The sequence below is a fragment of the Strix uralensis genome, chromosome 18 (assembly GCF_047716275.1).
Source record: "Strix uralensis isolate ZFMK-TIS-50842 chromosome 18, bStrUra1, whole genome shotgun sequence".
In the NCBI taxonomy this organism is placed as follows: domain Eukaryota; kingdom Metazoa; phylum Chordata; class Aves; order Strigiformes; family Strigidae; genus Strix; species Strix uralensis.
The window spans coordinates 14,887,616-14,903,827 of record NC_133989.1 but is presented as its reverse complement, the minus strand read 5'-3'; the positions used below and the strand labels follow the sequence as shown (position 1 = coordinate 14,903,827).

General features: G+C 48.6%; 1 protein-coding gene across 3 annotated transcripts in view; it reads right to left on the bottom strand.

Moving 5' to 3' along the window:
• Positions 1 to 16,212, bottom strand: part of TOX2 (TOX high mobility group box family member 2) — a 154,449-nt gene that overhangs the window by 9,874 nt on the left and 128,363 nt on the right. For all 3 annotated transcript variants that reach the window (XM_074888273.1, XM_074888275.1, XM_074888274.1), the window contains exons 5-6: positions 11,772 to 11,999; positions 954 to 1,034 (exon numbers count right to left, since the gene is read on the bottom strand). In XM_074888273.1, coding sequence (XP_074744374.1) covers positions 954 to 1,034; positions 11,772 to 11,999 — 309 coding nt within the window. The remainder of the gene's footprint in view (positions 1 to 953; positions 1,035 to 11,771; positions 12,000 to 16,212) is intronic.

Genomic DNA, 16,212 nt, shown 5'->3' with positions numbered 1-16,212 from the left:
GGAAAACAACCTGATACACATACAACCCAAGGGCAGCACAACCCCCTGAGCCAGCAAGCCTACGAGCTCAGCAGGAGCCACCCCAAATTCCCAGGCAGCAAATGTCCATGTCCCCTCCCTGAAGGCATGGAGGAGGACAAGGTGTGAGGTCCCCTCGGATGGCTGTCCACGTTTGGAGGATTGGGATGGGCAGGTACTTGGCCCTCATTGCTGTCCCAGGTGCAGCCTTGCAGCACCGGGAGTTCCTGTATGACTTGAAATACCCCGAAAGGCCACTATTAGGCACTGAAATGGGCTCTCTGGGTTCTGCCTGACAGCACTGTGTTAAGCATGTGTGAGCTCACACGTTCATCAACCCACAGTTATGGGTTTTACTCCCTAAAACCCCTGCTCTTGGCTGAGTGTGCACGGGAGAAGCAGGACCCAGGGTCCTGAGCAGCCGGAACAGCCCACGTGCCTGGACCAGGGTGCAGGCAGGGTGCTGGCCCCTGGCTGTTGCCCAGCGCTGGCCCAGGAGTCCAGGGCTGCGGTGTCACCTTCCCCTGGGCCAGTCCCCAGTGTCACCCATGGTGAGCCTCATCCTGCCCTCACAGTGCTCTCTCGTTTGCTGCACTCACACCCCGAGAGCCAGCCAAGGAACAGCCACTGGCGGTGGGGACAGGCAGTGGGGACCCTTTGTCCCCGAGCACGGACACCCCTCCCCTGCTGATGAAGACAACCCAAAGCGGGGTCTTGTTTCAGGGTGCTGAAGGCAGAAGGCAGTTGAGTGCCCACCCTAACCGTGCTGCTGAGCATTTCTTCTAGCTCCTCGGGAAGGTGGCTAACACTGATATCCGTTCTGATAGCATGATTACACTGTGCTTCTTATAAACTTGCTCCTCCCTGGAGAGTCCCGTGAGTTGCAACTGATTCAGCACTGCCACGTCCCACGACTGTGCGAGTGTGGGCTGTACCTTGGAGACAAGGCTGGCCCGGTACGCTGCCAGGGCTTTCAGGTACTCCTTCTTCGCGGCTTCTGTTTTCCTCTTGTACGCCTGAAAGGACAAAGCAATGGATAATAATTAATAAAGTAGAATAAGGTGCTTCTGGGCTTGGCTGCATCCTGCCTGCTCAGTGGGACCCCACTCCACTGAGGCCATTCCTGCATGCACTTGTGCATGAAAAACTCATTTCTGCTGGAGAGGAATTTACCCCAAATCAAGCAAATAGACCCTCCTGGATTGGACCACGCTGGGATTTTTGGAGGCATTGCATGCCAGAGCAGTCTGCGTGCCCAGGCAGATACTTATGCACGTCTGCTGTAAGACATAGCCTGATTTTATAGGGCAAACTCAGTGAAATCACTTCCCAGCAGGATCTGGGGAGAGTGTGATCCAGGCTCTTGGAAGAGTAAGACAAGAGCCAAAATCTCCAAATGATAAGACTAGCTTAAAAAATGGTGAGACATCAGAAATCCTAAAGTACTCATTTGTTTTCTTGGCTTTCCCATTATTAAGCTTTTAGAGCCCAAAATTCCAGCTCTTCTCTGCACTCCTGACAGCTGGAAGTGCTTTCTCATCATATAAAAGCTGAGATTTTTGCTTAATCTTATGACTTGGGGAGCTGGGCCTTGCAGGTAAACAGTGAGTATCTGGAGAGTTTGCTACCCTGAGGAAAAAAAAAAAACCACCTTTGTAAGCATGAATTATTGTTTACTCTTCCATCTCTCCCCCACAATGAGACATGCTTCACGATTGTTTCACAGTGCTGGTCCCCTTTCTGCCCAGAGTTTGGTCCTCCATGTATGTAAAAATAATGGTGTGATCCAGCCTGTCCCAAGCAGCGTGAGTGCCCATGGGTTTAAACAGATTAAACTGAGCAAGCAAGAAGAATATTTTAAAACAGAATAAAAATTTCAGCAAAAAGGCAGAAACTCCCAAGAAAAATACCCATCAGCCCTCTCCTCCGCTGAAAACTCAAAGCCTTCCTCAAGTGGTGCACGGAAAGTTGATCTCAATTAGAACAGATTTGCATACATTTAGTACTGCTTTAAAAACAACGACAGCTTTGAACAGTCACAACACCAGTGCCTAGTAGGGATACTTAGCTCCTTGCCCCTGCAAATTTCCAGGGCCATGGCAGCACCCCAGGCTCCCTCCTAACACTGACCTCTGAAGGGAAAATAACCCTTCAGCCGTTAAACTATCCGGTTACTTGAATTTCAGGTTAAAATGAGTACAGATAAATTCTATTAAAAACGGATTGAAAACCTTATTTTCATTTCTAAATCAGAGAGACTCCTGTAATGAAACATTTTGACTTGACACATTGGAGGTCTCAGACAGTAATTTTCTGAACCAGAGCTTTTTCCTAAGTTTGTCTTTGGCTTTATGGTATTGAGGAAGTATTATATTTGCTTCATTCAGAACGAAATTACATTTCAAAATGTCAGCCTGAAGAAGAGTTTGCCCGTGAAAAGCAACTATTTCTTCAAACTGTACCTGTTCCTCTAATAAAAGCTATTACCTTTCTCTACAATTCTCACCTCACTTATGTCCATTGCCCATCACAGCGACACCGGTGCTACCACCACAGCATTTACTGTGAAACAGAAATGTGGGACATCCACCAGCTCTGCTGCTAACAGATGCTCTCAGATGTGCTACCTGATGCCTGCACAGCAATGAAATATGAATTCTTGTGTCTCAGGCCGGTATAACAGTGGCCATAGCTGGGTCCTGATGTATTGAAAACATTTTTTTTTCTCCCTCTGCAACAGCAAAATACCAAGAGCGTTTTTGCTTTTTTTTTTTGCCTTTTTTTTTTTTTTTTTTAAATCTGGGACAGTGGGAAATCAAAGTATTCATAGCTATGCGGAAACAAATTCAATTAATAGGAAGACTTGTCAGGAGAAAAACCTGCAATTCATGGACAGTGAGAGGGCGGGTGGATGAGACTTCCTTAACCTAAATGCAAATAAATGAATAACCAACAAATTCTGTGCCTATCTTCATCCCCATCACTTGCTTTTTCTGCTACACCTTTTTTTTTTTTTCCACTCTTCATCTGTCCTTGTCTCTTAGACAGCGAGCAGGCACTGTGCCTCACTTGTATTTGGAAAGCGCTGCCGGGTGGTGTCTGATGCAGCAAGACTGGGAAGGGGCAGCCGAGTAGCGCATCCTCCTGAAGGGAGAGGGGGATTGCTCCAAGAAGGAGCCTGCGTGCTGCTCGGGCCAGCCCCTGCCCCAGCCCTGGCCACGAGCAGGGCTACAGAGAAGGGCAAGAGGGCGAGCCCAAGGGGTGTTCACTGTGATGCTCTCTCCGGCTCTGGAAGGTTCCTGATGGATTATCTGGTTTGTGACCATGGACTCACAGAGTGGTTTGGGTTGGAAGGGACTTTTGAACACCATCCAGTCCCAACTCCCCTGCGATGGGCAGGGACACCTTCCACTAGCCCAGGTTGCCCAAAGCCCCATCCAACCTGGCCTTGAACCCTTCCAGGGAGGGGGCAGCCACAGCTTCTCTGGGCAACCTGTGCCAGTGTCTCACCATCCTCATTGTAAAAAGCCATCCCCAAGGGCTTCCTGCACCTACACAGCGCTCCATCGAGGACACTGAGCAGCGAAACCGCAGCCCGATGCTGGGGAAATGCCGTGCTGACGTGGGAAGAGCAGATCTGAACAAAACTTCTCACGAATCCTCTGTGTAAAGGCAGCTCTAGTGCAGTATTTATAACCTTTAAAATTTTAATTTAAACATTGACAAAACCATGTTACTTTCTAATTAAATCCCATTTTCTCCCTGGGATTTTAATTTCAAAGTAATTTATCAGATTTAAGGATCCTCAAAACATTTTGCATGTTTTTCTTTCTAACCTGCCATGCCCGCTGATTTATTTTCCTTATTCGTTAGCAGGAGGATTCATTAGTCATTAAGTGAGTGGGTGGGTTGGGGGGGGGGGAGCAAAAATAGTTAACGATTATGAAAACAAAAAATCAGAGCTGTAAGAAGCATATGTTGGGATCGTAATCCTGACACCTCTGTGTCTCAGCAAAGCAGCTAGTAATTGTACCATAATGAAATGTTCTTGTTTGATAACCAGTTAATTAGAGAAGACAATTATTCCAAACCCTGCTGACGCCCACGAACAGCTCCATGTCGTGCAGGCACTGAATGACAGCCGGAGCTGTTATCGGTAACCTCTGCATCCCAGCCCGCCTGCTTCAGCAGAAACGCTGCTTCCCCAGCCTGGGGAATGATGAAAAGAACCCAAACTCTCCCCAAGAAATCAAGGGGTCCACTGATCCCAAGTGAAAAGGTCTCTGCTGCAATCTTAAATGGAGTTTGGGGCATTTGCTTCAGAAAAGAGATAGGCTGCCAGGAGACAAGAGATGAAAAGTGCAGCAAAGGTCTCCAGGAGGAGAGCTGAAGGACTCAGTTTATTCAGCTAGAAGACCAAGAGGAGCCACAGCCTCCAAATGCGATACAGCAAAGGAGGCACTGAACGATCCTCTGCATCTACTAAAGAGGCAATAGGCTTAAATTGTAACAAGGGAAATGTTGGCTAAGCAAGAGGAAAGCGTTCCTAACAGTAAGGATAATTAAGCACGGGAAGAGATTGCCTGGGGAGATGTGTAATCTCCACCACTGAGGGTTTAAGAACAGATTAGGCACATATCCATCAAGAATGGCTTAAGCAGAGATGATCCTGACTTCAGGCAGCAGTATGGTGTGGTTGACCTCTTAAGTCTCTCCTTGCCCTCCTTTCTATGACTCCATGACTGGGGTTTTTTTTTCCCCCAAATGTATAAATTTGGATTTTATTCTGCTTGTAAATCTGGAGGGTTTTTCTTGTAACTATTATACACTTTCCTGCAAGATATCTCTTGGGATCATCATTGTCTATGGCTTATTCATAAGATGACTCGAAAGTACTTCTTCCCTGCACGGTGGTGTCTGCCACACCACCCTTCTCTTTGTGCACGGCTTCCACACAGCCATCGAGAATGCATATAGCAAACATGGCCATGTCATCCTTATTCCTTCTCAACTCTTCCTCACCTACTCACACTCTCCTCTGTATCCCTCCTGCTCCCTTCTTGGGGAAGACTTATTCTGTCCCTCCCCACTATAAAACCAACTAACTCAAGCTACCGTGTGAATCTCAGCACATCTCCTTCAAACTAATACCTACAGTCTGGATTGCTAAATCCTGAGGTCAACAAGCTCAGACAGGGGAGGCGCATGTCAATGATGCCCATCATGAGGTTGCTGGTTAAGCGGTGCTCCGCTTCCCTCAGGCTCTCCCAGCTATGGCACAGGAGCTGCTGAGTATCTGACATCCCTCAAGACACCTACATAAAAGGCTCTGGCTATGGGAACTATTTGCATGGTTTCAGGAGAGCTTCTCCTTTACCCTGGTGGAGATACAGTGTTGTGAAGCAGTCCTTTGGAGAATGAGTGGATAAACCCATAATCAAGTAGCAATTACCATGGATTAAAGCACCCTGAAAGATTCCTGCTTTCCTCTGCCTTGACTTCATGGTGCCACCTGGGTGTAAGTCATCTGTCACTCCATGTGAGGGCACAAGTGTGTTCTCAGGACAACCCACAGAAGACTCCAAATGAAACAGAGGGTGACAAATCCAACCCCTAACCTCCAATGAAAAGCACACAACATTCATCTTCCCCACTTCTGATCTTGCTCTCCAAGAACAGAAGTCACACCCTCAGAGCTGCTTTTAAGAGCAGTTCTGACCCTTCACATCTTCCCTGTCATTATCCTGGTCTCCACCAGACCTCTCTTGAAAACTTGTTTGGGATCGGTGCTTTCATCCTTCTCTGGTACATGGCTTTCCTTGACACCCAAAAGATCCTGAAACCTCCCTCCAGGCCAGGGCAACTGGTTGGACTCTTCCAGCCCCTCCCTGCCAGGGCTTTGGGGCAGCAGCAGGAAACTCCAACCAGTGGTGGCTCCACCGCTGACAGCTCCGTACAATGTTACATTTATGGTTGGACTCGATGATCTTAAGGGTCTTTTCCAACCTAAATGATTCTATGATTCTAATGCTGGAGGTGGGCAGTTTGATGGCCACGCTGCCAGGCAGCACCTCCTGCACGTAGGTCCCATGGGATCTCTCCCCTGCGGTGGCTCTGTCATAACGCAGCTTTACAGGTGGCCTGAGATACCTCTGTCCCACCACAGATATACGCGGTGTCCCGTCACCAGGTGATGTATCAGGTTCAACAAGCAGACAGATCTGATTAGATGGGTGATCTATTATTTTCTGCTGAGTGAGGAATTTTTCTGCTGGGTAATTTATCCCTGGAGTGTGAACGCTGTGTTATTCTCCAAGCTGTGCATTTGTATGGGAAAACCACATCAGCATTTGGCCACTGAGTCCCTTAGCATTACTGAACTGTCCTGGTGAAGTGGGGCTATTGCAGGCAAGAACTCCAGTACCTTTGTGTCCCCAGTATGTCCCCACACTCATAAACTCAACTGGAAATGCTGATTTTGTCCAACTTTGCTGCTGCTCACTGAGGATGGGAAGCCCTGGTTTAGCCTGAGGCTCACTCAGCAGATTGCTCAGGAACTTCTTGAAGCCTCTGCTCTGAGTTTCCAGGTTCTAGGGAAATACTGCCCCAGTGCTTTGGATTTGTTGCTGGATTTCCTAATGAAAAGAAGCAGGTTCCAGAGACATCTGCAACTGTCAGCTTGGCACTGTTCCCCAGGCTCCAAACCAACATCCTTTTCCCCCAAAATACAGTGGGCAATGGGAAGGTGCTCACAGAGGGAATAAGAGACCGTGGTAGAGAAAAGCAAATCCTACTGGTGACTTCTCAATATGCTCTGGAGAGTTTCCAGGCTTCTGACCCAAGTGAAATCCCCCTGACAGAGGACAGCCACCCAGGGCTGGGTGTCACCTGCTCTTGAGCGGAGATGCCCTGTGGCAGAGTTGGTGGCCCTGTGGAAGGCGCGGAGGGGGCTGCAGCCCTGCCAGGTGGCACGAGCTGGGACCAGGCTGTGAACACTATGTCCATGCCTAGTGAATTAGCAGAGTTTGCTCCAATGTAGGGCTCAAATTCTTCTGTCAAATCAGGCAGCCCTTCTAAACCTCGCTGGATAACGCTGCGAACGCTGGTCTGTATCTACTAATGAAGAAAAATAACACTGAGGAATGGGATTTTGTGAGCCTTGAGGAGGGACCTGGAGCTGCAGGCGGATTACTACGACAGGTACCCCATTTGATGATAATGGCTGAATTAGCATTTCACTCTCCACCAAAGTCTAAGCTATCTCTACAGGAACAGCTGTTAAACTATTTGCAAAGTTCAAAGAGTACGTATTAATATTTTTTTTCCCTTGAGTCACATTCTTCAGATTCCCATGTAAGCTTCTTAGAAAGGGCCACGCCAGCTGTTGAAGAATGAAGATTACAACATCCTGCTAATGCAGTGCTGAAGATATTTAAAGGTATTGTTATTTATTACTGTTATGCACGCATGGCCACACTGGAAGGGGTTAAAATGGGGAAGAAAACGGCGCTTTGCCGAACAGGTGTCCTTGAGCAGTACCCAAGGACACGGAGATTGCTAATCCTGTATTCCACAGCATGATCAAATCACCAGGCAACAGATATAAATAAAAAAAGGCAGGAAATAAGGAAATTTAGATACAAGTGTGTCAGAGGGAAAATGAAGATTCATTGTGAAGAGGCTGAGAAGAGAAGAAGAAGGAACAAAATGACAAAGGCACAAATGATAAACCAGTAAGAACAAAAGAAAGGGGGGGGGGGGGGGGAAGCCTCTCTGTGAAATACATGTCTGTGACAGCAGCAGCCAAATCAAAGATGCTCCTAGATTATATGGTTTCTTGCATAATATGCATTCCGGTTCCCGCTCGGTGTTTGTCTTTCAGCTAGTGCACAGGGAAAAACCATCTCTGAAATGGGACGTGAGCAACCTTTATTTTGCTTGTTTCATCAGGAGGAGAAAGCAAATTTGCTTTGTGGGAGCAGCAGCACCTGCTCAATGGCAAATAAATAGCTACAGCTTTGATATTACAGTGCATATAATCATTAGCAGCACAAATGGCAGAGGATTAACCCTCTGCTTGCCGGCCTGAGCTACCTGGCAAAGAGGTGGCGTCTGGTTTCTGCCTGCAGAAATGCTCCACGTAGCGTCTGTGGGGCGAGCGCAGCTGGAGCGGGGCTCAGGCTCTGCCTGCCTGGGGGGGTAGCATAGGACCACCCTTCCTGGCCCCAGGCACTGGCTGTGTTGCACCAGCAGCATGGCTACAAGCCACTGGCACTGGGGTTTCCTCATCCCTCTGGCACTGGCACAGCAGCCACCCCACGCTCTGCATAACTCCTGTGTACACGATGGAGTCGGGAGGGAGGGAGGGAGGGATGGACACGTTTGCAGGCACAGCAGGGCACGTGTCAAGGGCTCCTGACATGTGGCAGGGGTTCACAAGTCCAAAACACCCTGGCTGAGGTTGGGTTTATTGGCCAGCTTGCTTTGAACCCCCTCCCTAGTTGCTCCCTGCCTGTTCTGCCTGCTGCTCTCCAGGCAGGCAGGAACCAAAACCCACCCAGGGCTGGGGAAACACTGCACCCACTGGAAGGTGGAAAACAAGGTTTGTAAACCTCATCTGAAGCAGAAACTACAGTGATGTAAAGGACTGCTTAATAACTGCATGGTGGGGCTGGGGTCTGCACATCAGTCCTCTGGAGACGTGATGCCCCAGCCCCACCCTGAATGTCTCAGGGCCTGTGAGAGATCCAAGTCTGGGACCACAGGCCAGCCCTAAATCAGATCCTACGGCCCCAAATCCACCCTCTTTTCTCATTCTAGGAAGAGGGGAAACTTTCTTTAACCAAAACCTTTGTCATAATTGAGCAAGAATGTCCAGATTTGGCTCTTGCTTGCCTACTTTGTCATCACTGTGTTGGCTTTTCCTCGGGCTGTCTTCTGCACTTCTTTCTGCAGTAAGAATATGAAGAAATTCTGTTGTCAATAGAGCTAGGAGTAGTGCACCAGGTGAAATACTTCCCTTTTCCACCCTTCCACCCCTCCCCAGAGAACGACGCTCCTGCTCAGCGATGAGCTGAACTATGGTCTGGTGCAGCCTGGACTCCCAGATCCCAGCAGGATTTTGGTCACTGCTGCATATGTCCTGCTCGGTCACTGTCCCCTCCTGAGATGTGCCAAGAGAGCGCCTGGCACGGGCCGCTTGCCTTCATCGTGAATGCACCCTGTCCTACAGTCCTTGGGAGAAAGGATCTGCAGGACAGCCTAGGCACTTGTTTTCACATATTAAAGATATTTTGTTAATGCCTTTTTTTTTTCTTTTCCTTTTTTCCTTTCCAATGCTTTATGAATCTAAACAAACTTGACTGGGGATGCTGGCAGAGGAAAGCAAACAGGGACTAAATAAACTCTCTTCCAGCCAAACACTTCAAGAGTGAACGTGCCACATCGCACAAACCAGCAATACGGTCCCAGAGCCAAAGATAAATAGTGTCCCTCCAGCCGGAGTCCTGGGCAGGGAGGTAGCTGTCGTGGGAGAAAAGTATACAGCTGGAGACAAAGCCAGGAAGTTAATATTTAAGCATTCAGACAAGGAACAAATGACTTAATTAAATCAATTACAGAGGGAGAAATGGAGCCACTTAGAAAGCGTGTGTAAAGAGACAGCAAGGCTGCTACTATCTCATAAAAGAGAAGAAGGGAGAGTTAGCAGGGAAGATAAACGGACTGGTTTAATCCCTGCTGTTAATTAAGAGCTGAGCATTTGCACTGCGCTGAGTCAGGGTCGCACCAGCACTTCCATTATATAAACCACATTTGCAGCTGAGCTCAGTGCCCAATCTACACAGCTATTTGTAACCAGATGGAGTAAGGGAGAGGCAGACCATTACATTGGGAGGGATGAAAGCAGGAGAAAGAGGTGACATAAAAGCTTTTCCATGCTCCTGAACCTCCCACGCCTTGCACCAGTAGCCCAAACACAGCCCCTGCCCTGCAGCTTCCCAGGCAGCAGGTCTGGGGACAACCTGCTGCACAAGGAGGGGATCTTCCTCCCTTCTTCAGCACGAGAAATTCCTGCATGATCCCCCAGCGATCCATCCAAAGAGGAGAAAAGGGAGGATCATAAAAACCTTAAAGCAACATTTTGCACAGTATGGAGACTCCAAATGGATTACAAGAATCACAGAATCACAGAATCGTCTAGGCTGGAAAAGACCTTGAAGATCATCCAGTCCAACCATTGACCTAACATTGACAGTTCCCAACTACACCAGATCCCTAAGCGCTATGTCGACCTGACTCTTAAATACCTCCAGGGATGGGGACTCCACCACCTCCCTGGGCAGCCTATTCCAACGCCCAACAACCCGTTCTGTAAAGAAATGCTTCCTAATATCCAGTCTAAACCTTCCCTGGTGCAACTTGAGGCCATTCCCTCTTGTCCTGGTGCTTGTTCCTTGGTTCAAGAGACTCATCCCCCCTCTCTGCACCCTCCTTTCAGGGAGTTGCAGAGGGCGATGAGGTCTCCCCTCAGCCTCCTCTTCTCCAGACTAAACCCCCCCAGTTCCCTCAGCCGTTCCTCGTATGACATGTGCTCCAGACTCTGCACCAGCTTTGTTGCCCTTCTTTGGACATGCTCAAGTAAGGGCTTTCATCCCAGAAGATGCCTGACTTGGTGCGGGGTGGAAAGCAAGACTATTTCCTAGCATAACTTCCATTTAAATGATTTTTCCTCCCTGCTGCTCCCTCCCCAAATGTAGCTGCTTTGTATGTTGGCCATGGTCACCCAATGGGAGATGGAGCCAGCCTGAAGTTGGCAGCCAGGCTCTAGGAGAAGGGTTCACCACTCATGGGGATTGTCAGTTAAAGCATGTTTGGGTTCAGAGACACATCACACAGTGTCGGATCTCGCTTTGCCTGATAAAAAGACATACTTGCTATGGAAAGTGTTCCCTGGGGTTTTCTCAATAGGCAACAAGCAATTACAGGCTTTTGTAACTGACTCAGAATCAACAAAACAGTTAAAGCAGGACGTAGAAGTCTCTCTATGAAGCAGGCTGAAAGCAGTGACAGCTTTGGGGCAGAAAGTTTTCCTCTGCGAGGCCACTTCAAACATCTCATTCCTAAGAGTTAACATTAGATTCGAGGGCAGTGATGTAGAGAGTTAACAGTTTTTAGTTGGTTTGCCGTCACTCCTTGTAAGTAAATAAGCAAATACAAACCCATGTCCCGTCTAAGGCTGTAAAAAACCCATGTCAGGGAAAGGCCACTGATGATTTTGCAAAGTATGATCTTAGCAAGAATAATTAGTTGTCATAAAGATTTGCTCTTCCTCATGTAACAATAGAGGTTTTTCTAAAAAGGGGGCAGAGGCAAAGCCAACTTAGAGCATCCTTCTGCAGCCCCATCCCTGTCCTGCCTGAGACACGGGTCAGACCCCCCCCTCCTTGGGGCGTGCGGGTGGCAAAGACCTGTGTGCAGGGCACCCCAAGGACGTGGCCGAGGGCCAGGTCACATCGCTGCCCCACGGGCTGAGAGCTGGGAGTGCAGCATGCAAACCACTCGAGCATCGCTTGGAGTGGCAGTGGGCACTTCAGCACTGCTCCTGAAAATAGCCTTCGTTTCTGTGCATACACTTCAGCCTGTTTAAGCCCCTGGCCATGCTCCGAGTGTGCTTGGGGAGGCTCTGATGCTCTGTACCGTGGAAAAATACATTTCAACAGTTGAAAGAAAAAAAAAAGAGATCAGTAACTCACTTGTTTTTGCTCTTCTCCTAAGCTGTCCCACATTGACGCAACAATTTTCGATACGTCTCCAAAGGTAGCATTGGGGTTCTGCCCTTTGATGGCTGCTTGTGTGTCTCTGAAAAACAGGGCGTAGGCTGACACGGGCTTCTGAGGCTCATTGGGATCCTTCTTTTTCTTCTTCTTTTGGCTTTTGGGCTTTTTGCCCAGGTCTGTTGATGGTCTTTTCTCTCCAGTAACCTGCAAAACCAAGAGATGGAATTTAGCGGTCAGCAGGGAGTAGTTCAATACAAGTCCCTGCTACAGCTTGTTAGCAAAGAGGATGAGAGAGGGCACGGGCAGAGGGCTCCCAGCGTGGCGAGGAGGGAAGCAGCCCTGAGGGTCTCTTTGGCCCCCATGACCCTCTGGGATCATTACACAAACTACTGGTGCATGCCTGAGCCTGGCTTGGGTGCCTCCTCACAGCCTAATTCACAACTTGGCTTCACCCCTTGCTCCTCCAGTGGTCCCTGCTCCAAAGCTGAGGCTTTCCAGACACTCATCCTTGGTCAGCCCCCTTCCCCCTCCTCCTCCCTGGCATCACAAGCTCACTCACTCCTTGGTCTTCTTCTGGGACCTCTCCAAATGCCTTGCTTCCCAGCCAGATCCCTTTAGCAGTCCATGAATTTTTCCAAACTCAGCTTCCACATGGTTTGTGATTTCCAGCCTAATAATCCTCCTCTGCAAGCTGCTTCTGACTTTCCTCGCCCACGCGTGTGCTGGTGGCTCAGCCTCCCCACTCCCTAGGCAGGAGGCTCGCGAGCACTGACCAAGCAGCACCAGCAACACATCAGCCATCACACTGGGGCCATCTGAAATTTGTTTCACCCTGCTAACAGGTATGTACCCCTATCCAGGAAAAATATCCAGGCAATAAACTACTTTAATGTTATATATTAAATGCTTTGCATGCACTGCTCACTCTTTACAACTGCTCCGGGTGCAGTTGGGTGACTAGGTCGGGCTGCACCCACACTCAGTGCCCTGTAAGTGGTTGAACCAAGGGGAGCAGGACACAGGCAGCAGCAGCTGGACTTTGTGGCTGCTCGGCACAAGACACTGCCACTGGGCTGGGAAGTAAAACAGCAAGGCTGGAAACAGGGATGCTTCCAGTGAAGGCAGCACAGAAAGAAGATGCTACGGCTGAGCCTCCGCTGGGATGCCCTGGGCAGGCCGTTGAATATACGGGACTGCAGAAGCCTCTGTGTGATGGTGTGCAAAGGAAAAGACCCCTAGAAAGCACTTGGACATACATCAAAGCTCTCAACACATTAACAGTGGTCAGTGAAAGCTCACGCTGCAGGGAAGCACTGTTACCCTTATTTTATAGAGGAGGAAACACTAAATACACCAGAGGTTAAACACAGCAGAGAATAAAACCGTTTGCTGCCAGTTGGCTGCTGCACTCTGGATCCTCGAGGGCAAACAGGGTGCCAGCACCTCTGCCTGCAGACCTACTGTGCTCGAGCACCAAGAGCTCAGCCACTACCTGACTTCGGCAGTCCCTGCTCTACCAGGTGCATGGGCTAATTATATTCCTTAGAAAGTTGCCCAGTCTGTCACTTAGAGGTCTAAAAAAAAAACTTAAAAAAAATCAATTGACACAGGTCTAAACATCAAGCCATTGTGAAAACTATGTGTCCCAGTGAGTGCTGGGAGCAAAAGGCCTTTTCTCATGATGGATTTGCTGATTTGATTGTGTGCTTGGAAGCACTGGGATTTAAGAGGCTTCACTTCAGCTGGCACAGGCCAGGCACAGGGAGGAAAGGGCAGCAGCACTCCTGTTCTCTGCTCAGCAGCTCTTGACTGGTCATTAAGTTCAGTATCAGCGCAGTGACATTTGTCAAACAGACAGTGACCATTAGTGAATGAGCAGAGAGACCAAAAAAATTGCATTTAATTTAAAATTGCCCAATTGGGCTTGAATGGGAGGCCTGGAGGTGAAAGGCCAGCTTATTAGGAGAAAAAAAATTCATGACAGGGCTTCAGCCCATTAGCAAGTGAGATGGTATTTTAACTAACTGTGATCCTGTTTGATTCACTTAAGTGCCGTGGGGGGGACCTGCCCCCCTCACAGCCGTTGACCAAGCGAAGGAGCCGGGAACAGGCACAATGCAACACAGCCGTGACAGTGGTTTTACAGTCGGTCCTGCTTAGGCAGCACCAAAGGGCAGACAGTATTTATGGAAACCAGACACTGCCTGAAAGGCTGCCTGGAGCCATCAGTTCCCAGGAGGGAGCAGAGAGATCAGGACTTTGCCTGGTTTTCCTGGGGTTTACCAGCTGTGATGCAGCACAGGATGAAACAACAGCCCAGCCTTGGACTGCAGAAGATGCTTGAACAACCTAAGCCACGTTCATGGCTAAAAGAAAGCCCCGGTGAGCCAGCAACTGCATCCCCCAAGGGCTAAGCCATGATCAAAGTGATCGTGAAGGCTTGTGCAGCGGGGTGAAGTGTGTAGCCACCAGCCCCTACACGGACCTGCTCTGGAGAGGCAGCAGAAGGTATGTTTATCACCAGATGTGGACTGGGGCAATTCACTGGTGACAGATGTGATCCCATAAACTGGTGGCTTGGTGCCTTCTTAGATGTTGAACCTGTGAAGAGCAGGAACCCCATGGACACCATGATTTTGATAACTATGCAGAGAGATCGCTAATCCAACTGGAATCTGGGCTGTAACTACCTCTCCCTCCCGTGTACAGCCCCCCCGAAGCGATGAGGCAGATAAATGCATCAGTGAGGCTGGGAGACCTCCTAAACTCATGAGCTCCCTAGCTCAGAGGACCTGCTGGACCTGAACTACCTGCTGGCATCAGACCCATTTCCTTAATGTGTGACCTTCTTGGTCACAAGATTAATTTCTGCTTGTTAGATGTTGCTTCGATGACTTGTTGCAGAAAGGCCCTTAATGGCCAAATGAAAAATGACCGATGGGTGAATACAGCAGCTGTGTAGATAGAGAAAGCAAACAGAAAGCTGCAGGCCACACCACGGTTCTGCTGCTTTCTTTACACTTATGGTCTCCTTCCTCCATCAAATACATCATTCCTCTTCCACCTGTCTTGCTGGGTAGTTTACAGGGCAGAAAAATGAGGGGGCATGCCCTTAGAATTAGGAAAAATTAAAATCTCTGCAAGTTGTCATAATTTGGACGTCGCCAAATTCTTCCTACCCCCACGGGCATCACTGGCTCAACATGAACAGAAGATCCAACCCCAAAGCCATGTCCTCCCTCCCCAGTGACTCCTGCAGCCCCAGATGGCAGGGAGGAAAGCTGGGTGATGCTGAAAGAAGCAGAGAGAGAGAACCTGGTGTGTAACTAAGCTGAAACTCATTTTCTGGTGACATGAAAGATTTCAGCTCCCAGGTAATTGCCTGGAGCTGTGTGACATGGGCTCTGGGAGATGGCAGACAGTGGGGTCCAGTGGCACAACCATGTGGAATTGCAGAGTTTGAGAAACTCCATCTACTTTCAATCACGTGTATCCCTTCTTTTTACAGTTTTATTCCACTGAAGCTGTTTTTGCATCTATGTGTGCACTCTGCTTTGATATGTACCAGTCTGAAGTGAAAGCTGCCAACAGAGGAAAAACTACAGGACTGATGTGAATATATTTGCCTGGATTTCCATGGAAAGGGAAAGGTTTTTGCTCAGTCCTAGCATCTTCCTAGTTTTCCAGTCTCTGTGCTGTTTGCTGCTCTGGTTATACATTCAAATCCTGTCACAACCATATATTTTTGTGGGATAAGGTTACAATCCCAGTGCTCCTGGTGTCATCCTTGGATCAGCACCTTCCAGGAGAAGGTTTTCTATGAGAGGCTTTAATCAAAGTCCCCCAGGGAGCCCAGTGATTGACCTGTAGGCATGGAGACCCACTGGGTGTTGAGGCAGCAACCCTGTGATTGCTGCAATTTTCCCTCAGTAAATAACAGACGGAAGACTCATGGAACACAGCATGTGTTGTTTGCTTTGCTGGTGCACCTTGAGAAAGATGGGCGACAACCAAGATGTCCCCAAAACCCTAGGAAATCCTTGGGTTTCTTGACACCATGCTCAGCAGCAGTTGTGTTGGCTGTAGAGGCAGACTTTGTGCCACTAAGACATTGTTGACTACCTAAAACACTGTCTGGGTGAACTAAAAGGCAGAAGACTCTTCCTTTTTTTATTTCTGTGGTTTTTTTCCTTAGCAAGCCATGTATGGTGATCTCAGTTAAATCCCTCCCTGTGTTATTTTCCTTCCATGTTTTAGTCTCTTCTACCTGTCACCAGAAATCTAATTTTGCACCCAGGCCTTTGCAGAATGTTAGCTCTGAACCTGTTTTTCTCATCAAAACCCTCATTGGAGGAAACTCTGCAGCTTGATTGACCTGGTAAACCGTGGAGAGAACAGCCCAACTCTGACTGCCAAA